General features: G+C 37.5%; 1 protein-coding gene and 2 long non-coding RNA genes across 3 annotated transcripts; all 3 read left to right on the top strand.

Annotated features, from left to right (window-relative positions):
• The first annotated feature begins 1,918 nt into the window (after window positions 1–1,918).
• Window positions 1,919–5,406, top strand: LOC112846281 (uncharacterized). The gene is made up of 4 exons (XM_025905739.1): window positions 1,919–1,993; window positions 3,973–4,026; window positions 4,244–4,513; window positions 4,993–5,406. The coding sequence occupies exons 1-4, from the start codon at window positions 1,957–1,959 to the stop codon at window positions 5,277–5,279; spliced, it is 648 nt and encodes a 215-aa protein (XP_025761524.1). The 5' UTR covers window positions 1,919–1,956; the 3' UTR covers window positions 5,280–5,406.
• Window positions 5,407–5,545: 139 nt separating this feature from the next.
• LOC109201318 (uncharacterized) lies at window positions 5,546–12,053 on the top strand. The gene is made up of 6 exons (XR_003219186.1): window positions 5,546–5,649; window positions 7,954–8,228; window positions 10,660–10,758; window positions 10,900–10,968; window positions 11,253–11,303; window positions 11,613–12,053. It is a non-coding gene; the product is annotated as an uncharacterized LOC109201318 (long non-coding RNA).
• A 3,254-nt stretch (window positions 12,054–15,307) lies between these two features.
• Window positions 15,308–19,412, top strand: LOC109201321 (uncharacterized). Its single transcript, XR_002061356.2, has 4 exons — window positions 15,308–15,587; window positions 15,990–16,284; window positions 16,577–16,786; window positions 18,482–19,412. It is a non-coding gene; the product is annotated as an uncharacterized LOC109201321 (long non-coding RNA).
• Window positions 19,413–19,659: the final 247 nt, after the last annotated feature.

Below are 19,659 nucleotides of genomic sequence, written 5' to 3'. Positions count from 1 at the left end.
CTGGTGGCTCTCTGCACACTAAGAGCTCGTACACAGGGACAAGGTGCACCAGGTTGTGATCACATCTTCTCAGGATAGGGAGAGGTGAAGAACTGTATGCCTCATTTGCATTGGCATACAGTAAGTCCAATATTTTATTGTTTCTGGTTGGGCACACCACATACTGGAGTGTGGAGTCCAATGATACATGATTAGAGTCCCCTGATATTAAAAAAAGTCTGCTGACCACAGAGTGGAGAGAGTCATAGGTTGCATCCGCATTGGTTGACAGGGGGACAGGACTCCATTAGCATCATAATGCTACACTGCCAGTACTCCCTCTGTAACAATGTTAGCGTTATTAGCTCCTCAGTCGTATTAGGGACAGATCTCACATTTTGACGTTGCTCTCTCCCGGCACGACACCCCTGTCTCTTCTACCACTACTGCAGTGGGCAGTCTGTCTTGCTGATGGTGGATTCTGCTACGTACAAACTCAGGACCCTGTCATACAGGGCTTCCTAATCTGAGTCTGCAGACAATGAAGAGAGGAGGATGATCTTTGTCTTTGATGGCTCCTTTGTGGTGGCATCTTTACAATGTTCCTGCAGCAGGGCCTCAAGCAAGGGCGTAAGTTTGGCATGGACGGAAGGGACGTGTCCCCACCAATATCCAGCGATTATTGAATTGTCCCCACCAATAATTTGATCTCTTCGAGTAAAAAAAAAACAAAAAACAACAATAGAAAGAAAAAAAAATGATCTGTCAACATTCACCCAGCGGCGCAGAAAGAGTTAAATTACGTTCTTTACTGGAGTCCTAAGTCATGTGACAAATATAGCCAATGTGATTGGCTGTGCCTTTTCAGGGAGCTCTGAGTCAAAGTCGTGCATAAAGTAGGGTTAGGTTAACATGAGTGCAAATGGTTGTTCAATGTTCATTCAAAGAGATATTTTTTTGAGTGTTTTATTGTCATGACTGTATTTGAAGCCATTTTTATTTTTGTATGATACCTGATTTATATGGAATATGGCTGAGGGAAAGCCTAAAATACTTAGTCAGTTGTTTAATAGTAATTTAAACAGACATGGGGATTCTGACGAAGCACTTTCAGAGATGACAGAGTGTGGCATGCACCAAGACCCACGTAGTCAAAGGGTGGCTGTGTTTTGTTTGTTTTGTTTTGTTTGTTTGTCTCTTGTTTTGTTTGTCCCCCCCACATTTTGGTTTTGTATTCTCTACTATTCTGCTGTTATGCTAATTCAATTTTTATGCAATGTGATCTGTATTTAAAGCAGACTGTAGTGTTCTAAAAATTCAATAAAATATTAATCACAAAAAATGTGGTTCACTAAAAAAAAACCTCATCTTGTTAAATTAATAGCACTGACCATCCAAAAATACCAAAAGAAATAACTTAATATCTAACATTCATGTGCTTTGATTCTTCACTGCATGTTGTTTTCAGATGTTCATTCAGCAGCGTCTTTCACAGTGAGTCTTGACAGAGTGCAACACTTCACCTCTGACTCTGTCTCACTGACCTGTGAGGAAAACTCTGCCGAGAGTAAAGAGCTTTCCTGACAATGGCCGTCTGAACTGTTCTAACTGCATACAAAATCAACACATCAAAGTCACATACTGCAGTGTACTGGTGTGAATCTGAATCAGGAGTTTCACCAATGCAGTCAACATCACTGTACATGGTATGATAATGATTGCCCCAATAACATGATAAGCCTATTACATCTGTTTTAGGATGAAAGGTGAGACCTTGGACAGATGAAGATCGAAATAAATATAAAAGAGCATAAACACATCATTTTGTGGTCAGAGCTTGTTAAAGAGTGTTAGTTCTGTTGAAAAAGGAAGGAAGCAGAGAGGAGGAGTATCTGCTCTTTGGTATCTGCTGTGCTGCTGCTTCACTGTCTTTACAGAAAGTAGAAGTTTTCAGACGTGTCACTGCTGGATGTGAGGATGGGAGCCACTTTGCTCTGTGAGCTGGGCCTATTCTGTGAGTGCATTACTGACTTCTACTGTTTGATTCATACTGATCTATAAACATGTTTTAGTAAGAAGAACAGAGCATCAGTCATTTGTACCATTTCAGGTCATGTGATCAGAGGACTCTCATGTTTGTTACCAACATGGTTGTTTGTAGACTTGATTAGATTTTAGTGCAGTGACTCAGATCAGAGTGGAGCTGGTTTAGTTTATCTAAGAAAGGTTTGTTTCTCCATCAGTGATCATTTGATGTATTTTACATCTTAATATAAAATATCACAAATCATAGTAGAAACTAGTAAACCCACAATGTTTTATTTATGAGATATTTAAGTGTCTATGGAGCTTGGACAGAAGATGACTTTACTTCTTTGAGTTTTGTGAAGCTGTGTCACCTCTCATCTGAGAAGTTTCTACAGTTCTAAAACCAAAAGATGGAGAATGCAGGTATTTAAACCCTAGTGGTCTTAAAGGGTTGAGGTTTTCAGTACTCTTGGGAGCTGCAAATGGTCCAGTTCTCCCCAATCCATCTCTCTCTGCCTGTTGTTGCAGCTTCCCACCCCCATGATCAAGTACATTTCATGACTAACGTTCAGACTCCACAGCCTGTCTCTCTCTTTCTCGATCTTACACACACACTTACACAGGGCTGGACTGGGACAAAAAATGGTCCGGGCTTTTTGACTAGAGACCGGCCCACCAGGTATTAAAGCCATAAAGCCTTTGAATGAAAACAGACGCTGTTGTGACAGTGATGTACACTGTCTTGTTGGTATATAAATGATTTCTATACATTTTACACACAGTACTGGTACAGAATCTGGAAAATGTGGGAAAATACTGGCATCATATACAGTGCTTATTTCTGAAGAAATCATGATGGGACCCTGAAAAAAAATTGCTACATACAATAATGGATTTCTATGCATTTTACATCAGATAAAAACTTTGGTTGCAAGATTCAGAAAATTATTTAATAACAGCCAGACATTTTAAATGAGATCATAAAGAAAAGTATTTCTTTGTGCCCCCCTTTCCCTGTTAATGCCCTACCTGGCCCTCTGGCAAAAAGTTGCTAGACCTTTCCCTGCACAGTTACCTGTCAGCTACATAAAAAAAGGATGCTGGTGTTATTTGTCTCTCAGAAACAGTTCATAACTTCCCTTCAACTCATTCATGTCACCTAAAAGGTAAACCTGTTTCTCCATCACCTGTTCAGCTCTGATGATTCAGTAAGGACATCTCCTGGTTTCATCTTCATGTTTCCCTCTCACCACATATCCAAACCGATATCATGACCAGCAGCTTTACAGCTGTGGCTCCAGCAAACATCAGCTGATACTAGAAATTAATATTAAATAAATGCTAACAACAGCTGATCAAGCTTAAACGTGCTGCTGTTGTTTAGCGCGACATCCGCTGGTTTCCTCTTTCTGGCGCAAAGTGGGCGATAAATAAACAAGAGAGAAAAGCCGATCAGCTGATCATTGATCAGTTTCATGATTGAAGTAGAAACAGGAGAAATTTGTAGAAAACTGTAGAAAATTCACAGCTGGCCTTGAAAATGCAAAATGTGTTTGACAAAAAAAAAAAAAAAAATCAGATTGTGTTTCTGACGGCAAAGACTTTCAGACAGGACAGGATTTACAAAAAAAAAAAAAAGTAAAACCTCTGGTGTTAATGACCTACACTGTTGTTCACACCTTGGCTCATGTGATGAGGCACATGATCAATAATGAGTTAATGGCCTTCCTAAGTAATACAACCACTAGGGTTTAAATACCTGGGATTCTCCATCATTTAGTTTTAGAACTGAAGAAGCTTCTCAGCAGAGATACAAATGATCTTCAAGAAACGTAAAGAATTGCAGTCACTTTCTCACAAAGCTCCTTAGACACTCAAATATGGCATAAATACACTACCATGACATGTATGATTGACTACCTACACAGACATATATGAATGTGTTTAATTTGATCATGTCAGAAGTTTCTGTCTTTACTGTAGTGCTCTGTACGCTCCTCTGTACTGGACACGCTCAAGGTGACTGAACAGATTTCACTTTATTTAATTTTGTTTGAATTTAGTTGATAAAGATTCATCTCAAAGTACTGCATCAATCCGAATTACATTTCACTTATCTATTATTTGTTATTATTATTATTTATTCATTATTCAATAAATGAACATTGTATGTCACAGATTGTGTCGTACATAAAGTGTTTCAGATTGCTGACTTTGTGGTTGTGTTGGATTCTAGATGCTGTGCTAACTATTGAACCCAGCTGGTCCAGTTTATTTTTCATTGGAGAGTTTGTTACCTTCAAATGTGACATGAATGAAGGAAAAGACACTGACTGGAAATACAAAATCAACAAGGATGGTCAAGACTTTTTCTCCTACAGGATAAACAAAGACTACAAATTAAAAATGACATCTACAGGTGACAGTGGTGAATATCAGTGCTTTGGTCTCAGGATGAGCTCACGTGATACAAAGAAAAGTAATACTGTCTCTATATCTGTATTAGGTAAGTCTTCAGTGACCGACAGCATAAATGTATGATCCCTGTTCAAATACTCAACTGAATTATAAAATAGAGAACATTTAATTAAATCAGTCAATGAAACTTGAACTTGAACAAGGAAAAACACTGTAAAGTCAGTGCTTCAACACTCGCAGACTTGGCAATTTGTCAGTAGTACATGTTTGAGTTTTAACAACAGCAATCATGGATGAAATTTAATTTAATTAAATTACATTTCTAAAGGAAAAGAAGAAACATCAGAAGCTTCATAAAGTTAAAAGTGGTGATGTTTCTGTTATCTAAACCAAAAAACTGTGAACTGCATTAGTTTGCATTAACTGTGACATCCTCAGGCCAGAGAATGGACAGAAATGTATACTGTTTATTTAGAGAGCTACAAATATAAATTGTATTGTTTTTTAATGTTTTTATGTCATTATACTAAATTACACAGATTTATTTTTCTTCCTCTTTCATAACAGCAGATAAACCCAGAGCCACACTGACAGCAGGAACAACAATCATACCAGTAGGGGGCAGTGTGACACTGACCTGCTCTGTGCAGAGCTCTGATGGATGGAAATATGAGTGGTTCACAAACCAAAGAACCTCTGAATTTCCAAACAGAGATCAACAAAACAGAGATATCAGAGTATCTCACGGAGGAATCTACAGCTGCAGAGGAACAAGAGGAAACCCAGATTACTACACTGATATCAGTGATGATGTCATCATTGATATAACCTGTGAGTTCAGTAATTTAGTTTGAAATATACATTCACTCATGATTATCAAACATACAATGTTAAGTTTTCTGTGTTGATTTCATGTTTCTATTTGTATCTCAACTGTTAATGTGTGTAAACAGTTTCCATTAAAGTTGTTGTAAAACAACAACCCAACTGGCCTCAGTTATTCAGAGGTGAGATGATCACTCTGACATGTGAGGTGCAGGAAGGAGGTGAAACCACTGGGTGGCTTTCTGAATGGAGAGGACCCGGGACACCCACACGGTTGAAACTCTAATTTTTGGACATTCGGAGTTTCTGAGTCCAGCAGTGGAGACTACATTTGTAAGAATCGACGTGACCGATATTCTTCAACAGAGTGGAGTGAAGCCATCACATTGTCAGTATCAAGTAAGTCATGTTTGTTGTGTGATCTCCATTTTACAAATGTTATAATGGTCAGCACAGGATGAATTCAATGGTGTACGAAGCATGTTACATTGTTAGTCAGACAGAGAGCTGCAGCTGATAGTAGCCTCATTGTAGACATATTGATGCATGCACAATCATCCAGGTAAGTAAGTCCGGGAAATCAAATTCTTTGGGTTCCGGGGGGAGTATGGTTGCAAAGCTGAAACTTAAAGGAATTGATGGAAGGGCACCACCAGGAGTGGAGCCTGCGGCTTAATTTGACCCAACACGGGAAACCTCACCCGGCCCGGACACGGAAAGGATTGACAGATTGGATTGACACTTGGATGAGTGACGAAACGTTACGTCCAGATCAACAGAATCAACTGTTGGAGACTCATTGTAGACAGTTTGTCACCACTTTGTGTCATGAACTTTCAGCTGGTTTAGAGATGGCAATGCTGACCTGCTGCTCCATCACCTCAGTACAATAATGACATAAATAAACAGGATAAAAAGTATAGCATTTTACAAACTTTCTCAACAACAAATAACTACAAATTTCCAAATTCTATTAAAAAAAACCAAAATCATCTTGGCCTAGGATCTTATGCAAATAATGTGATCTGTTAAAATAAATGACAGTATTAAATAAGTAAATAGTTCAGTCCACTGTGTAATTCACTATGCCTAACACAGGCAGCAGGGTGGCATGCTGCTTTGCGCTGGTTTCAAATCCACTGTCTGTCTGAGGTCTTTCAGTGTGGAGTATGAATGTTCTCTCCATGTCTGTGTGGATTCTCTCCAGATTCTCCATCTTCTTCCCACAGTCCACAGAGTTAGTGGGGTTTGGTTTATTGGTGAATTTAAATTGCTTGTAGGTGTGAATGTCTCAGCCTGGTAACAGATGAGCGACCTGTCCAGAGTAGCTTCCTGTTAGCTGTGATATGGTCCAATACCTTGTGACCCTGAATTGTTGAAGCAGAATATATAGATGAGTTTGATTTTTTTTTTTAAATGCAATGATCAACAATCAGATTTGACATTTTAGTCAAAATATTCAGGGTCGGAGCCACACAGCTTCAACCCAAAAAGACATCAGCGCAAAGCAGGAAATGGAGGAAAATTGAAGGAGGGAAGTTAAAATAATGTTACTGTTGCTATGGTTACCATCCTCACCAACGCTAGACAGCTCAAGCAGGAGGCTAGAATATTGAGATTATTCCCTTTAAACCCACTCCCAGACCTTAAAGAGTGTTGCTGTAAGAAGAAGCTGATGTCATTACTGTAGGAAAAGATCATAGTGGACAGAAAGAGTCTATTGGGTCTGTGTGTGTGTGTGTGTGTGTGTGTGTGTGTGTGTGTGTGTGTGTGTGTACCTGTGCACTGGTTCTGCAAAACATAAAAAATAACATAAAAAATGATTTAGATGTAGGAATTATTTATTTTATTTATAAGTCATTATTTATAGAGTGTAATATTTGTGTTTCTCTTTGCCTGCTTGTTTTTATGACTAAAATAATCAATCTGGTGTTGTCTTTGCTCAGCTGGATTATTGTGGGATCAGGCATCTCTGAAAGAGGAAAAGTATTTTGATGACATCTATCAAAACTTCAAATGGCCTGCAGCATTTATTTTTGAATGAATTTAAAATATTTTTCTTATGTAAAAGAATCATTTTAAAACCACACCTTAGCGGCATCAGCTCATCACACCACCACTGCATTTAAGGCTGGACTGGCTCCTGAGTTTGTTGTTGTTGTGTGTGTGGCTGGCAGCTGATAAGCTGCAGCTGAGAGCTGAAGGAGCAGCAACCTAAATAAAGTGTTGAAAAGCGTTGAAATGTGGTCGGGTCTGTTGTGCGTCTGTTACAGTTTAAAAAGTCACAAGTAATGCAAACTCCTGGAAATAACAAACAATCAAATCATATGAGAATGATCAATGAGGGTCACAAAATGTTACAAAGTCTCTTAATTAAAGTTGAACTATTTCAAATTCCTCTGTGCAGCTATAATGTGTATTTCCTCCTGTGTGATCTGACATCTGAACCTCAGATTATGAGAAGTGTTCTTGTGAATCTGTTGTTGTGGTGGGAGCAAAGAGACGTCACACAAAATAATGGAGAGGAGTAATTTATAAATAAAATAAAGCATCATAATGAAATGGTCAAAAAATACATTCTGTGAAAGGACAAAATGCATTATGGGCCTAAACTATGCTGACAACATCAGGGCAGTGCAATCCTAACCTGTGTGTGGGTATAATATATTTATTCTTTCTATCTTTGTCTAAACTCAACATCAGATCAACCAAAGGCTCAAATAACGTCTGATATGAGACACGTTCCAGTAGGGGGCAATATGACCCTGAAATGTTCAGTGAACCCATCATCATATGGATGGAAATACTACTGGTACAGAGATGAGAACTGGTCTGAACCCCTGACCACACAAGATGCAGTTTTCCACTCAAATGGACAAATCACAGTCTCACAGGAAGGACTCTACAGATGCAGAGGAGGCAGAGGAGACCCAGTTTACTACACAGAGGACAGTGAGCCCTTCAACATTGATAAAATGGTAAGTTTTTTTCAGAAGTAAGTTTTCTATTAATACAAACTGTGAAAAAAATGTTATTTTCTCCTTTTTTTCCTGTATCAATGATTCATGAAAACATTTGGCATCAGATGTGCAGAGCAGAGAAAATAATTATCATATGTGAGATCCACAGAGAAGACACTCAGTGGGAATGAACAGAGACTACCAAACTTAACTGTGTAATAACTGTGGAAGTTAAAATTTTCAATCTTTGTTTGTTTATTTGTTTGTTTAACTCTGGCTGAAACTTGCAAAGGCAGAACGAAATGTGCACAGCAGTCTTCAACAGACTGAAGTGCTACCATTTTTTTAATAAGTTTTATAAAATTATACAAATTTTCAAACTCCCTCAGCAAATAACAAATCTACAGTTTATGTTGAAAAAAGAAAGTCATCTAAGGCTAATATCTTGTGCAAATACTGTCATCTCTTAAAAAAATAAGAAGTCCACTGCCTAATTCACTATGCCTAATACAGGCAGCACTGGATTCGGTCTCAGGTCTTTCTGTGTGGAGTTTGAATGTTCTCACCATGTTTGTGTGGATTCTCTCCGGATTCTCCATCTTCTTCCCACGGTCCACAGAGTTGGAAACTGCAGGCAGGCAGCGCAGCATTTTTAATCAGACAAAGAGCTTCACGTGATGGTAGCTTTTTCACCACTTTGTGTTTGAACTTTCAGCTGGTATATGTAGCGCAGTACTGATATGCTGCTTCCTCACCTGAGTACAATCATGAAAGAAATAAAGAGAAAAAATACTTAAGTACTCATTTGTAATTTTAAACCCCTGTAACTAAGAAAGCAACTATGATTTCACTAAAAAAAATAATACAAGTCATCCTGCCTTATCATCTCATTCAAAATAAATAAAAAACAGAAGCATGCTGTCTCTTTCACTATGACTTCATGTGTTTAATACAAAATGCAATGATAAGGAAAAAAAAAAAACGAAATAATGTTACTGTGTAAGTGCCCCCAGTCACATACACACAGCTGCAGCAGGAGGCTAGCATATTATGGTGATGAGACACCTTAAAAAGGGGCCAGTATATTAAAGACCGACAGACAGATTTGGTCTGATATTTGAAAATCAGAGTGCAAAGAATATGTGGGCAGCACTTGCTGGTCACTGGTGAAATACCTCTGTGTGTGTGTGTGTGTGTGTGTGTGTGTGTGTGTGTGTGTGTGTGTGTGTGTGTGTGTGTGTGTGTGTGCTCTAAAATTCGCAATTTACAGTTTACAGGTGAAGATTTTTCCGCAATTTTCATGAATCGCCTGTCTTTAACTTAAATAACTTAAGACAACCAAAATAAATGTGAATCGATTCATACGTTTAACATTAGCAGCATTGCTCTATCAATCAGTACCCCTTATTTTAGTAGACCTTTTGTTTCTTTTTTTGTTTTTACATTATTTTCCCCATTGGACACAAAAAATGATCAGAAATTTTGTGTGTGTTTTATTGATGATGTGATTTGTGAAATTTGGAATTAGTCTGTATGTTTTGGAGCAGATTAAGAAATTAGTCAGAAGTTAGAAGTCTCATATTTGAAGTTGCTGCTATTTCAAATGTCCCAGTCCAGCTATAATGTGCATCTCCTCCTGTGAGGTCTGGCCTCTGAACCTCACACTAATGAGATGTCTTGTGTTTCCTGGTAAATCGGTTGTTATGAACAGTACCTCTGAGGGAAGCCTCATGCAGAGTACAGAAAAAGATGAATTTATAAATGTAAAGAAGAGTTGGGGTCAAATGGATTCAGAAAAAAGAAAGTCTATCATGTGCACACTGTAACATGTTTTTACTGGGGTAAAATATTTTTCTAAAAGATAAACCCTGTCAGTCTGAAAGACAGACACAAAGACAACACAGAGATGAGACTAAAGGTACAGAGTGGAAAACATGAGTGAGAACTAACTAAATACAAACCATAAAGTGATCAATAACTAAAGCAGAAAACTTCAGGCATGAATACAAGAATTCAAATGGATATAGACAAAAACAACAAGGCTAGAAAATAAACCATAAAGAAGCCATATGAAGTATCAGACCTGAAATACTAGTTAAATATGCAAAAGTGACACTGGGGACGTAAAATAATACAAAAATACTAAAAAGAGAACACAGCACAAACATAAATGACTTTACAAACCCAAAAGGAACCATGACTGTTATTTACAGCAAGTGGTGTCACTTTTAAATGTTGTCAAGTATGGCACATGTAGTGAAGAGGTTATATAATATTGTTATATATTTAAATTAAAGTTTACTTTTAAGACTTAACACTAACGTTGTGCACTTCCTTTTGTTGTTGTTGTTGTTAAGGTTCTTTCTATCCCTATTAGTGTGACCAGATCCGCTGAATGAACTGAGTTTGGTTACGTTTATTAACAGTTCATTTTTCTTATTTGCAATAGCTACGTCCAGTTCTTCATTTCTTGTTCTGATGATCACGGGACTCATTTCTGGAATCATATTTATTTTCCTCCTGTTCCTGTTCCTGTACAAAAAGAAATGTGAGACTTTTACATATTTTACTCTTTAAAATATTTAGATATGGAGATGCAAGATTCCAAAACTGAAAACTGTTCACAATATTATATAATGCATAATAAACTATGTGAACATTAATGTCTTATTTTGAATTTTTAATACAGGTTCTGCTGATGACCCGAGGGTGAGTCAGGATGAAAATCAACAGCAAGTCTACTCCTCTCTTCTTCATGGTTAGTTTTTGTTTTCCTAGTTTAAGATATTCTGATGCTTTTCTCTTCTGCAGCTGTAACACTGTTGAATTAAACAAAACTAAGACAATAACAACATTTAATCATGTGCAGCATTAAGAAGTAATAATAAATGTTCCAATTTCATTGTATGTTTGTGCTTATTCTGACATTAAAGTTTATCTTATCTTGTCTGGTCTTATTTTAGTATAAATGTTACTGACAAGAATATTTGTGTTTACATTGGTATCACAGACCTGTGGTGACTCATTTTCTCTGACTTGTAGGTGAGGATTCTGTCTATGAAACAATCAGAGACTCTGGAAATACTCAAAATGGTCAGTTTCAACTTTAATATATAGTTTGTGGAAGCTATGTGATTATACAATAACAGTGATTATCATTAAAATCAATACTAATTTTATTATTTTAGTTTGACCAGAGGGTTTTTACACCTATAATTATAATGTACTGCAGAGCTGTTTCAGACAGAGAATATATTTGAACATATTTTACAGAAGTTCAGTGTTGTTCATGAATCCACTTAAAGAGAGCATTCATCTAATGTGCTCATTTAAAGCAGACTGTATCTGGAATTATGCATTTATTAATTTATCTGTGCTTTACTGCCCTTGCTCTGTATGAAGCTGGGTGACCTGTGTGATGTAGGTCCAGTGGGTCCTTCTTGTGGAAACTCAACGATTCTTTCTATCCAAAGTGGGCGAACTATGAGAAGTGACAGTAGTTTGATCATCTCCTTTCCTCATAACTGAAAACTTATTCTCACTCTCAACCATCAGACCTTTGTCAGGTCCCATTCACTCATATTTGCCACCATTCACGGACCATCAAGTTGCAAACTATGGGCACAAATATACATTAACCTTTTCGAGTAAAGTATTTAGTTTTAACGTTTAGCTAAACATCCGAAATATGTTTTAAAAATGTTTCTCTGATGTTTTGTTTATATATTATTTATGTTTTAATTTCTCACTAATGTAAAAAAAAGTCCATATCCAAAAATGACCATGCAAACGTTAAATATAAGTGAGGCAACTCTCTAAAAGGTTCATTAATTACATTACCTGTGTCAGTGTGTGATTTTATCCTTAACATTGTACAATAAGTTGGTTAGAAATCATATTAAATATTATAATATTGACTTAATAGTGTCTTCTATTGCAAATGAGTGTTTCTATTACATATTTATGCTCTCTATAATCAAAACTTTTTTTATTAAAGCTTTTGTATAACATTTCATGTAACAACAGAAAGTTTAAAAGGTGTTATATGTAGTATTTGTAGTGTCTGAAAATGTAGCTGTTGCTGTGTTACAGTAGATACAATGAGCATATTTTTACACATTAGATCTTCTACATTATCCCCAAAGTAATGAAAAATACTTACAATATTCATAAATACTGTATGGATTTGAATGTATAATGTATTTCATGTCTAATTTTTTTAATTCAAAATTACAATACATTTGTCTTTATGAACCTGGAACAGCAAATAAAGTGGTGATCAGTATCTTGAATTGTTCTGTGCTTCTGGCCCTTTTGAGGGATGAATGTGGTTTTACAATGTAATACATGTACAGTAGCAGTGAACAAAGCTGTGATTGCTCAGTTTTCTAAGACAACTGATGACAATTCACTGGTTCATCAGATAGAAGAGAAGAACAGCCACACTGATTATTTACTTCATTTATATTTGTTTCTTTCTGATATCATAGCAGAGTTAAGAAGCCTCAACACTTAGTGTTTGTGTTATGCACCATATCATAACTATTTATTAATAATCTTACTAATCTTGTATCAAAAGGAAACAAAGAATAAGAGAATCATACTAGCTGTACCTGTAGTATGACTGCCTTAATGTCTTACACTGCAACCTGAACAGTACATAGACCTCAAGCCTCACTGACAGCAGATAAGAGAGTTACACCAGCAGAGGGCAGCATGATCCTCAGCTCCTCTGTGGACAGCTCTACAGGCTAAAGGTTCAGAGGTAACTCCCAATTTTTATTCCTCATAATGATCTAAAAGATGGGAAAACCTACAGACATTCTCTTTCCTTTTAATTTAAGTTGTAATTGATGCCGATGACAGGTGCATTTAATGGCATGCTATTTTACAATGAAAGTACAAAAAAACCTTCCTTCACTGTTTACCAATTTTCGAGTTAAATTTGATCTGAAAAAAAAAAATCATTTTTGCTGTCTGGCTACACTCAACATGAACATCTTCACCTTTTTGTACTGGCTTAAGAATAGTAAAAATATTATTACTTCTATACTCAAAATGGTACAGTATCAACTTTAATAAATATCTACTGTATTACCAAGAATTATTTACTATCAGCTGGTAATGGCAAATGGTGTAGGTGCAATTACGCAATTTAACACTATGAAAAAACCTCACTACACATAAATCGATTAATATTATTGCTGCATATGTTGACATGTGGCACGGTGGTTAGCACTGTTGCCGCACAGCAAGAAGGTCCTGAGTTCAATTCCACCATCAGGCCAGGGTCTTTCTGTGTGGAGTTTGCATGTTCTCCCCGTGTTTGCGTGGGTTCTCTCCGGGTACTCCGGCTTCCTCCCACCGTCCAAAGACATGCAGCTTGTGGGGATAGGTTAATTGGATAATCCAAATTGTCACTAGGTGTGAATGTGCGAGTGAGTGTGAATGGTTGTCTGTCCTTGTGTGTTGGCCCTGCGACAGACTGGCGACCTGTCCAGGGTGTACCCCGCCTCTCGCCCTATGATAGCTGGGATAGGCTCCAGCGCCCCCCGCGACCCTGAAAAGGATAAGCGGATGGATGGATGTTGACATTTGAGTTTATATTGAATACTTTATATTCTGTTTAATGTCCAGCATCATATTCTATAAATGATATATTTATAGTGTCTGTCCCTTAAGCAGTGTTGGGCAACTTACTTTGAGTTAGTAGTTTCTTCTTCCAAAAGTTAGTATAGTTAGCATAAATATATATATGTAAATATGTATATATATATATGTGTATATGTATATATGTATATGTGTATATGTATATGTATGTATGTATGTATATGTATGTATATATATATATATATATATATATATATATATATATATATATATACACACACACACATATATAAATGTGTGTGTGTGTGCAGCATATATAAATAAGCCTCTCTCTATATGTTCTATATTTATGCTTATATTTATATTCTCTTTTTCGCCTTTTTTTTTTTCTAATTTCTACTATGCAAATTTCTGTTGGTGTTCTGCTACCAGAAACTGAATTTCCCAGAGGAACCTACCTGAGGGATTAATAAAGTTCTATCAATTTAGCAAAAGTGTTCCAGTCTTTATATTAAGAGTTTTGGGAGTTTCATCAAACTTTATAACTTTTCAGTAAAAAAGAGCTGAAGGGGTTAGTTATGTGTTTTCTGTAGACTAGTCCCTGAATACTAGTTAATGATTTTAATAACAGCAGAAAGGAACAGATTCTTAAACATAAAGTGTTTTAAATGTTTAAATCCCAATAAAAACCTAATTAAAAATAAGAGGACTAAAAGGTGATATAAAACGTGACCATCAATGTTTGCTTTTTAACGAGGCTTTCTTGGTCCTGTGACACACGATGAGCACATGGCTACCAACAGCTCGATTTCTGTTAAGTTTTTACCTGCAGACAGATTGCAAATCTCTGTTTAACTTGGAGAGAAAACGTTGTTCGTTTCCTAATTTCCTGTCTTTAATGATGAATGTTTATAATAGATATCATGAGGTCAGTGTATGCACAAGTAATCCCTGTGAGGTTAAAGCTCAGAATGCAGACTGTCATGTTTAGACTTTAGTATCTGTATGATATCATAGAGCAGCATCTCTAAAAAGTTATTTCATGATACATGGGCAGGATTTTAGGAGATTATCTTTTGCATGAGCTAAACTCCTGGATCATTTTCTGCTCCTCATTTGAAACAAACCAACAAAGATTCTCCTGGTTTCTTTGTGAAAAAGCTTTTTCTCATGGTCTTCTTTATTTTAATCATCTCTCTCACAGCTCGTCTGACTGTGAGTCCCAGCAGCTCTCAGTTCTTTAAAGGAGACTTTGTGTCTCTGAGCTGTGAGGAGGACGACAGCTCTGCTGGATGGACTCTGAGGAGAAACACAAGCAAGGGAAACAGGACTCTGTGTGGAGATGGGTTTTGAAGATTAGACGGTATTTTATGCATCATCAACCACATTGTCCAACTGGACAGTGGAGTTTACTGGTGTGAGTCCAGAGAGGGTCCCATCAGTAACATGGTTAACCTGACAGTCACTGGTAAGCTGAGTGTGTGGAGTTAGTGTTGATGAAGCTGTGTGTAAATGGATGAAATGCTGTAGTTTGTCTCTGTGTTGAGGTGGATCAGTGGATCAATATTTGGAAACTGAACTGGACTGTCGTAAAGACAGTCACATAGATGATGTGACATCATCTAAAAAAGGCAAACAGTGACAACAAAGTGAAAAAAAAATATCGATTGATAATTGAAATTACACTGAAAACTGACACAGAGATGGCTGCTGGCACTGCGCTGCTCTGCTCCACTTTGCTGTTTGTCCTTGTCTTCGTCTCTGCAGGTGAGATTGAACTGAACTGAGTTTCTCTGTGAGATAACAAGAAGTACAGGAGGATTATTTTAATCTGGATTCAGTTTGTCTCTGTGTGTGTGAAGGAGACACGAGGCTGGGTGGACACTTGCTTTCTCTCACACATTATGTTCACTTATTATCAGCACATGTTGTTGTTCTGTAGAAGCTAACATCTTGTAGTTTCTGACTCTTTGCATGTTTAGCATGAGGCTAAAATTCCCCCTCAGTGGGTCACTGGTGACCTGGTGGATGTTCAGAGGTTCATTAAATCCAACATGATTAAAAACTTAAATGTCAAAGGAAATAAATAAAATACTTAAAGTCAATCATTCAGTTCATAATTGTACTTTGACCTTTAACCTCTCTGCTCTGTGTTGTTTCCTCTTTCAGACCATAAATTCATCACAGCTGAGTCTGGACAGGACGTCACTCTGACATGTCGAGCTCCAAACAACAAGATCAAATTTTTAAAGTGGACAAAAGCTTACCTGCAGTCAGAAGTTGTCATTTTGCACTGGGATGGTCACTTTGATCCATTTTATCAGCATCCATCTTTTAAGAACCGGGTGGATCTGCAGGACAGACAGAATGTGACGATTAATGACATACGAGTGTTGAGCTGATGTGAGAGAAACACGCTTATGGGATCTCAGCAGCATCTATCTTAGTGTTGTTGATCCTCCAGGTGAGTGAGTAGAGTTGAGTGTGTGTGTGATCAGAGGTGAAGCTGCTTCCTGGTTGTTGATGTTTGTTTGTTGTATGGATGAGCTGGTGGATGTCAGAGGTAGACAGATGTTTCTCCAGCTGTTGTCTTTGTGGCTGCTCCAGCTGAGACACACCCTCACAGACACACAGCCCCTCCCCTCACTAACAGCTGGATCACTGTCACAGGTGACACACTCACCTGTCTGTGTTTCTGCAGGTTTCAACATTCACAATGTGACGACAACTTAATGACTGTGTTTACTTTATTTTAGAGAAACACACCACCACACCTCCACCTACATTGAGCAGCTCACCTCCACCTACATCCACACCTCCACCTGGTTCCACCTCCATCACTCTTCCTCCATCACTCTCTACTCCTCCTCTCTCTGTGCTGTTGCCTGTTGGATCAGTCTATGTTGTGGTTCTACTGGTGTTACTGGTTCTGCGGGTGAGACGTTGTGTTCACAGGAAACTTGAAGGTTTGTACATATTCGTTTTTAATCATTGTGGTATTTTGTTTCCATTCTGTGGTCATAATTTAGATTCTTAAATCATAAAAGTGTTTACTTATAGTGTTTACCATTATATTACCTGTTTTTTATGGATCATCCTAAACTTTTGCAACAACATTATAGCCTTGGAGGACATCAGTGTTCTCGAAGCATCTGACCTTCAGCTTCACTGTTAGCACCAAGAACAAAGCTGACCTGATTCAGCTTTGTTGAAAATGATTTGAAAATGATTCAAGAAACAACATCGAGTTGAAGAGATTACATCTTCAAATCTAAAGTTTTTACAGCTTATGGAAGCCAAAGATTTCAAGCCCTGCTCCAATTATTTGGGTAAAGATAATAAATAAACAGGTCAAAGGTCAGAGTCACATGAATTAGGAAACAGTTCAGTTTCTTCAGTCTGAAATGTTTCAATTTCTTTGCTTGATCAGTGCACATTTCTCTCTCTGAACAACTTTAGTGATTCGCCCATGACCTGAAGGTAAATGGCCCAAAGAGCCAATCAGCAGCTCTGAAACAGTTTCAGCTTCTTATCACAGTAAAGATACAGTAAATTGTACTTGTCACCATTGTGACCATTGCATCAAATCTAAAGGTGTTTGTTGTTGGATGACATCACATTCAGCAGTGCTGTGACTGAGCCATAAATGTCAGAGCTCAGATGAGGCCCACACATGCGTGTTTGTCGGTACACACACAGTTAAGATATTGTCAAGAGATTTATTCTAAAGACACTTCTTCAGCTAAGAGTCTGAGAGTGAAGACACACACGCTGCAGATTTGACTTGCAAGGGCGGTCACAGAGCGCTCACATCAGAGAGTGGGGGCCCTGTGATCAGCGCTCTGTTACCGCTCTGGTCTTTATTTATATACAAAAAATAATACAGTGATGAATACGTCTGTTCATAGACAGAGGAATGTTAGTGCGTATGTGTATTGTTGGATACAGAAAAGGAGTGAAGATAAAAGTGTCCAGCTGTCCTCTTTCCTGGCAGGAGTGAAATAATAATAGCTTATTCAGCTATTATCGCCGTGAGAAAGAATTTATAAAACAGAAACAAGTCTTATAATGGACAACAGTGTAAATCATAAAAAGGTCATTATGCAGTATTCTTTCATATGCAAACTTATATCATTAAAAGCTTATACTGACTACAAAATACAATTTTCCATTAACAGATATGTAACGTGTTACCATGAGACATATGAAGAGACTGAACAGATAAAATGTCCTTTATATCCATCAGTGACTTTTTATTCTTTTAAACTTGATCTGCATGTAAAACACAGCAGCTTCTTTTTGACTCGAGTTAGTCTGACACTGATGGAGCTTCTTGCTGCAGTGTGTTTGAGTTTGGCTGATAAGAGTAACTGATAACAGTGGTCATGCATGTATGCTCTGCGGTAAAAGTGCATCAGCCTGCAGCTCTGTGGCCGCCCTTCTTCTTTTTCTCAGAAACATCCTGATTTCTTTGTTCTCACTGTTTTGCAGCAGAGGTGTTAAGATTAAAAATAAAAACTGTGAAAAGTTTCTGCTATTTATAAAAAGACACCATTTAATGCTTCTAATAAGCTTAAAAGAACAGAATGAAATGTCTCTATTGCTGTAGTGTAATAATATCACAGCACTGTTGCAGTAATTTTAATGTGTTTATTGTACAGAGACTGATTCAGCTGTGGTCTACTCAGCAGTGAGAACTGAAGACATCAGTCATGGACAAAGAACCATCAGAACAAGGAGGCCCAGGTACAGCTGCTCTTTATCTTTGACTGTGGACAGAGACAAGCTAGCTGCTCGCCCTGTTTACAGCCATCATGCTAAGCTAAGCTAACCAAACTACATCGTGACTCAAGCCCAGAGCTCAGACTTCAAACTTCTCATCTTTCTGTCCAAAAACAAAACAAAAAAAAAGATTCCTTGTAAAGTTGAGCTTTTCCTTAAACTGTCCGTTATAGCGTGGTCTTCCTACTTATCTTGACACAATGCTTTAAGTCAACAGACTGTATTCAACTGAATTCTGTCATCTCACTTCTCCCAATTCAGATGCACTATCCTAGCTAGTGACTAATCAGAGGAAGTTGTTAATCAGTTTCATCTTAACAGTTTGGGACAACAATGAGACAACCCTCAAAACAGGAATGGTTTTACAGCTGGAGGTCACTGACATGTTCCCTTTCCCTCATGTATTCTGACATTTTTAACTAGTTAGGGGTTAGGGTTAATCCTGATATCAGTCAAAATATCGTCTTTTCATGAGTGGACTCTTAAGCTGTGGCTAAAATGATAAAATGCAGAAATTGTTGTAAACGTTAAACGCAGCTTTGTGTTTTTAGGGCTCTGAGTCAATGCAGGAAGGTAAAAATCTGTGTGGAGAGACAGGAGTAGGAAGTAAAGTGAGAAAAAAAAACACGAGAACAGATTCTTTCAAAATAAAACAGGAAGTGATTAACTATAGAGACAAGGAGTAAACACAGACAGGGAGGCACAGAAATACTTAAGAAAACCAAAGAATCACCACAGAGAGAAGAAAAAAATAGAAACAAAGTGAAAATAGAAACATTCAGAATAACAATGAGTTCAAAGTGTGAGGAGGTCTGATGGGAATGACAGCATTAAAGTAACAGCGTTACTTTTTTCAGTAACTAGTAATCCAACTAATTACTATTTCTATCGTTACAACACCGCTACCATTATTAAGAAGAAAATGCAGTGCAGACACGTTACTATTTTTCAACACACAGACGGTTGAAGCTGTCTTCAGCTTACTGGGAGCTGGAAGGGATGAAAAAATCTCACCAGTGCTGCTGATTGGCTGAGAAAGAGAAGTAGTCACGGTAAA

The sequence above is a fragment of the Oreochromis niloticus genome, linkage group LG3 (assembly GCF_001858045.2).
Source record: "Oreochromis niloticus isolate F11D_XX linkage group LG3, O_niloticus_UMD_NMBU, whole genome shotgun sequence".
Classification (NCBI taxonomy): domain Eukaryota; kingdom Metazoa; phylum Chordata; class Actinopteri; order Cichliformes; family Cichlidae; genus Oreochromis; species Oreochromis niloticus.
The sequence above is the reverse complement of the archived record's forward strand: the minus strand, read 5'-3'. Positions and strand labels throughout refer to the sequence as shown.

What these genes read in the sequence shown, in the direction of transcription:
- LOC112846281 (XM_025905739.1), top strand. Translation starts at nt 1,957, where the DNA reads ATGGGAGCCACTTTGCTCTGTGAGCTGGGCCTATTCT. An exon ending in CTGTGAGCTGGGCCTATTCT is followed by an intron (nt 1,994 to 3,972) that starts GTGAGTGCATTA and finishes TCATGTCAGAAG; the next exon opens with TTTCTGTCTTTACTGTAGTG. An exon ending in CTGTACTGGACACGCTCAAG is followed by an intron (nt 4,027 to 4,243) that starts GTGACTGAACAG and finishes GTTGGATTCTAG; the next exon opens with ATGCTGTGCTAACTATTGAA.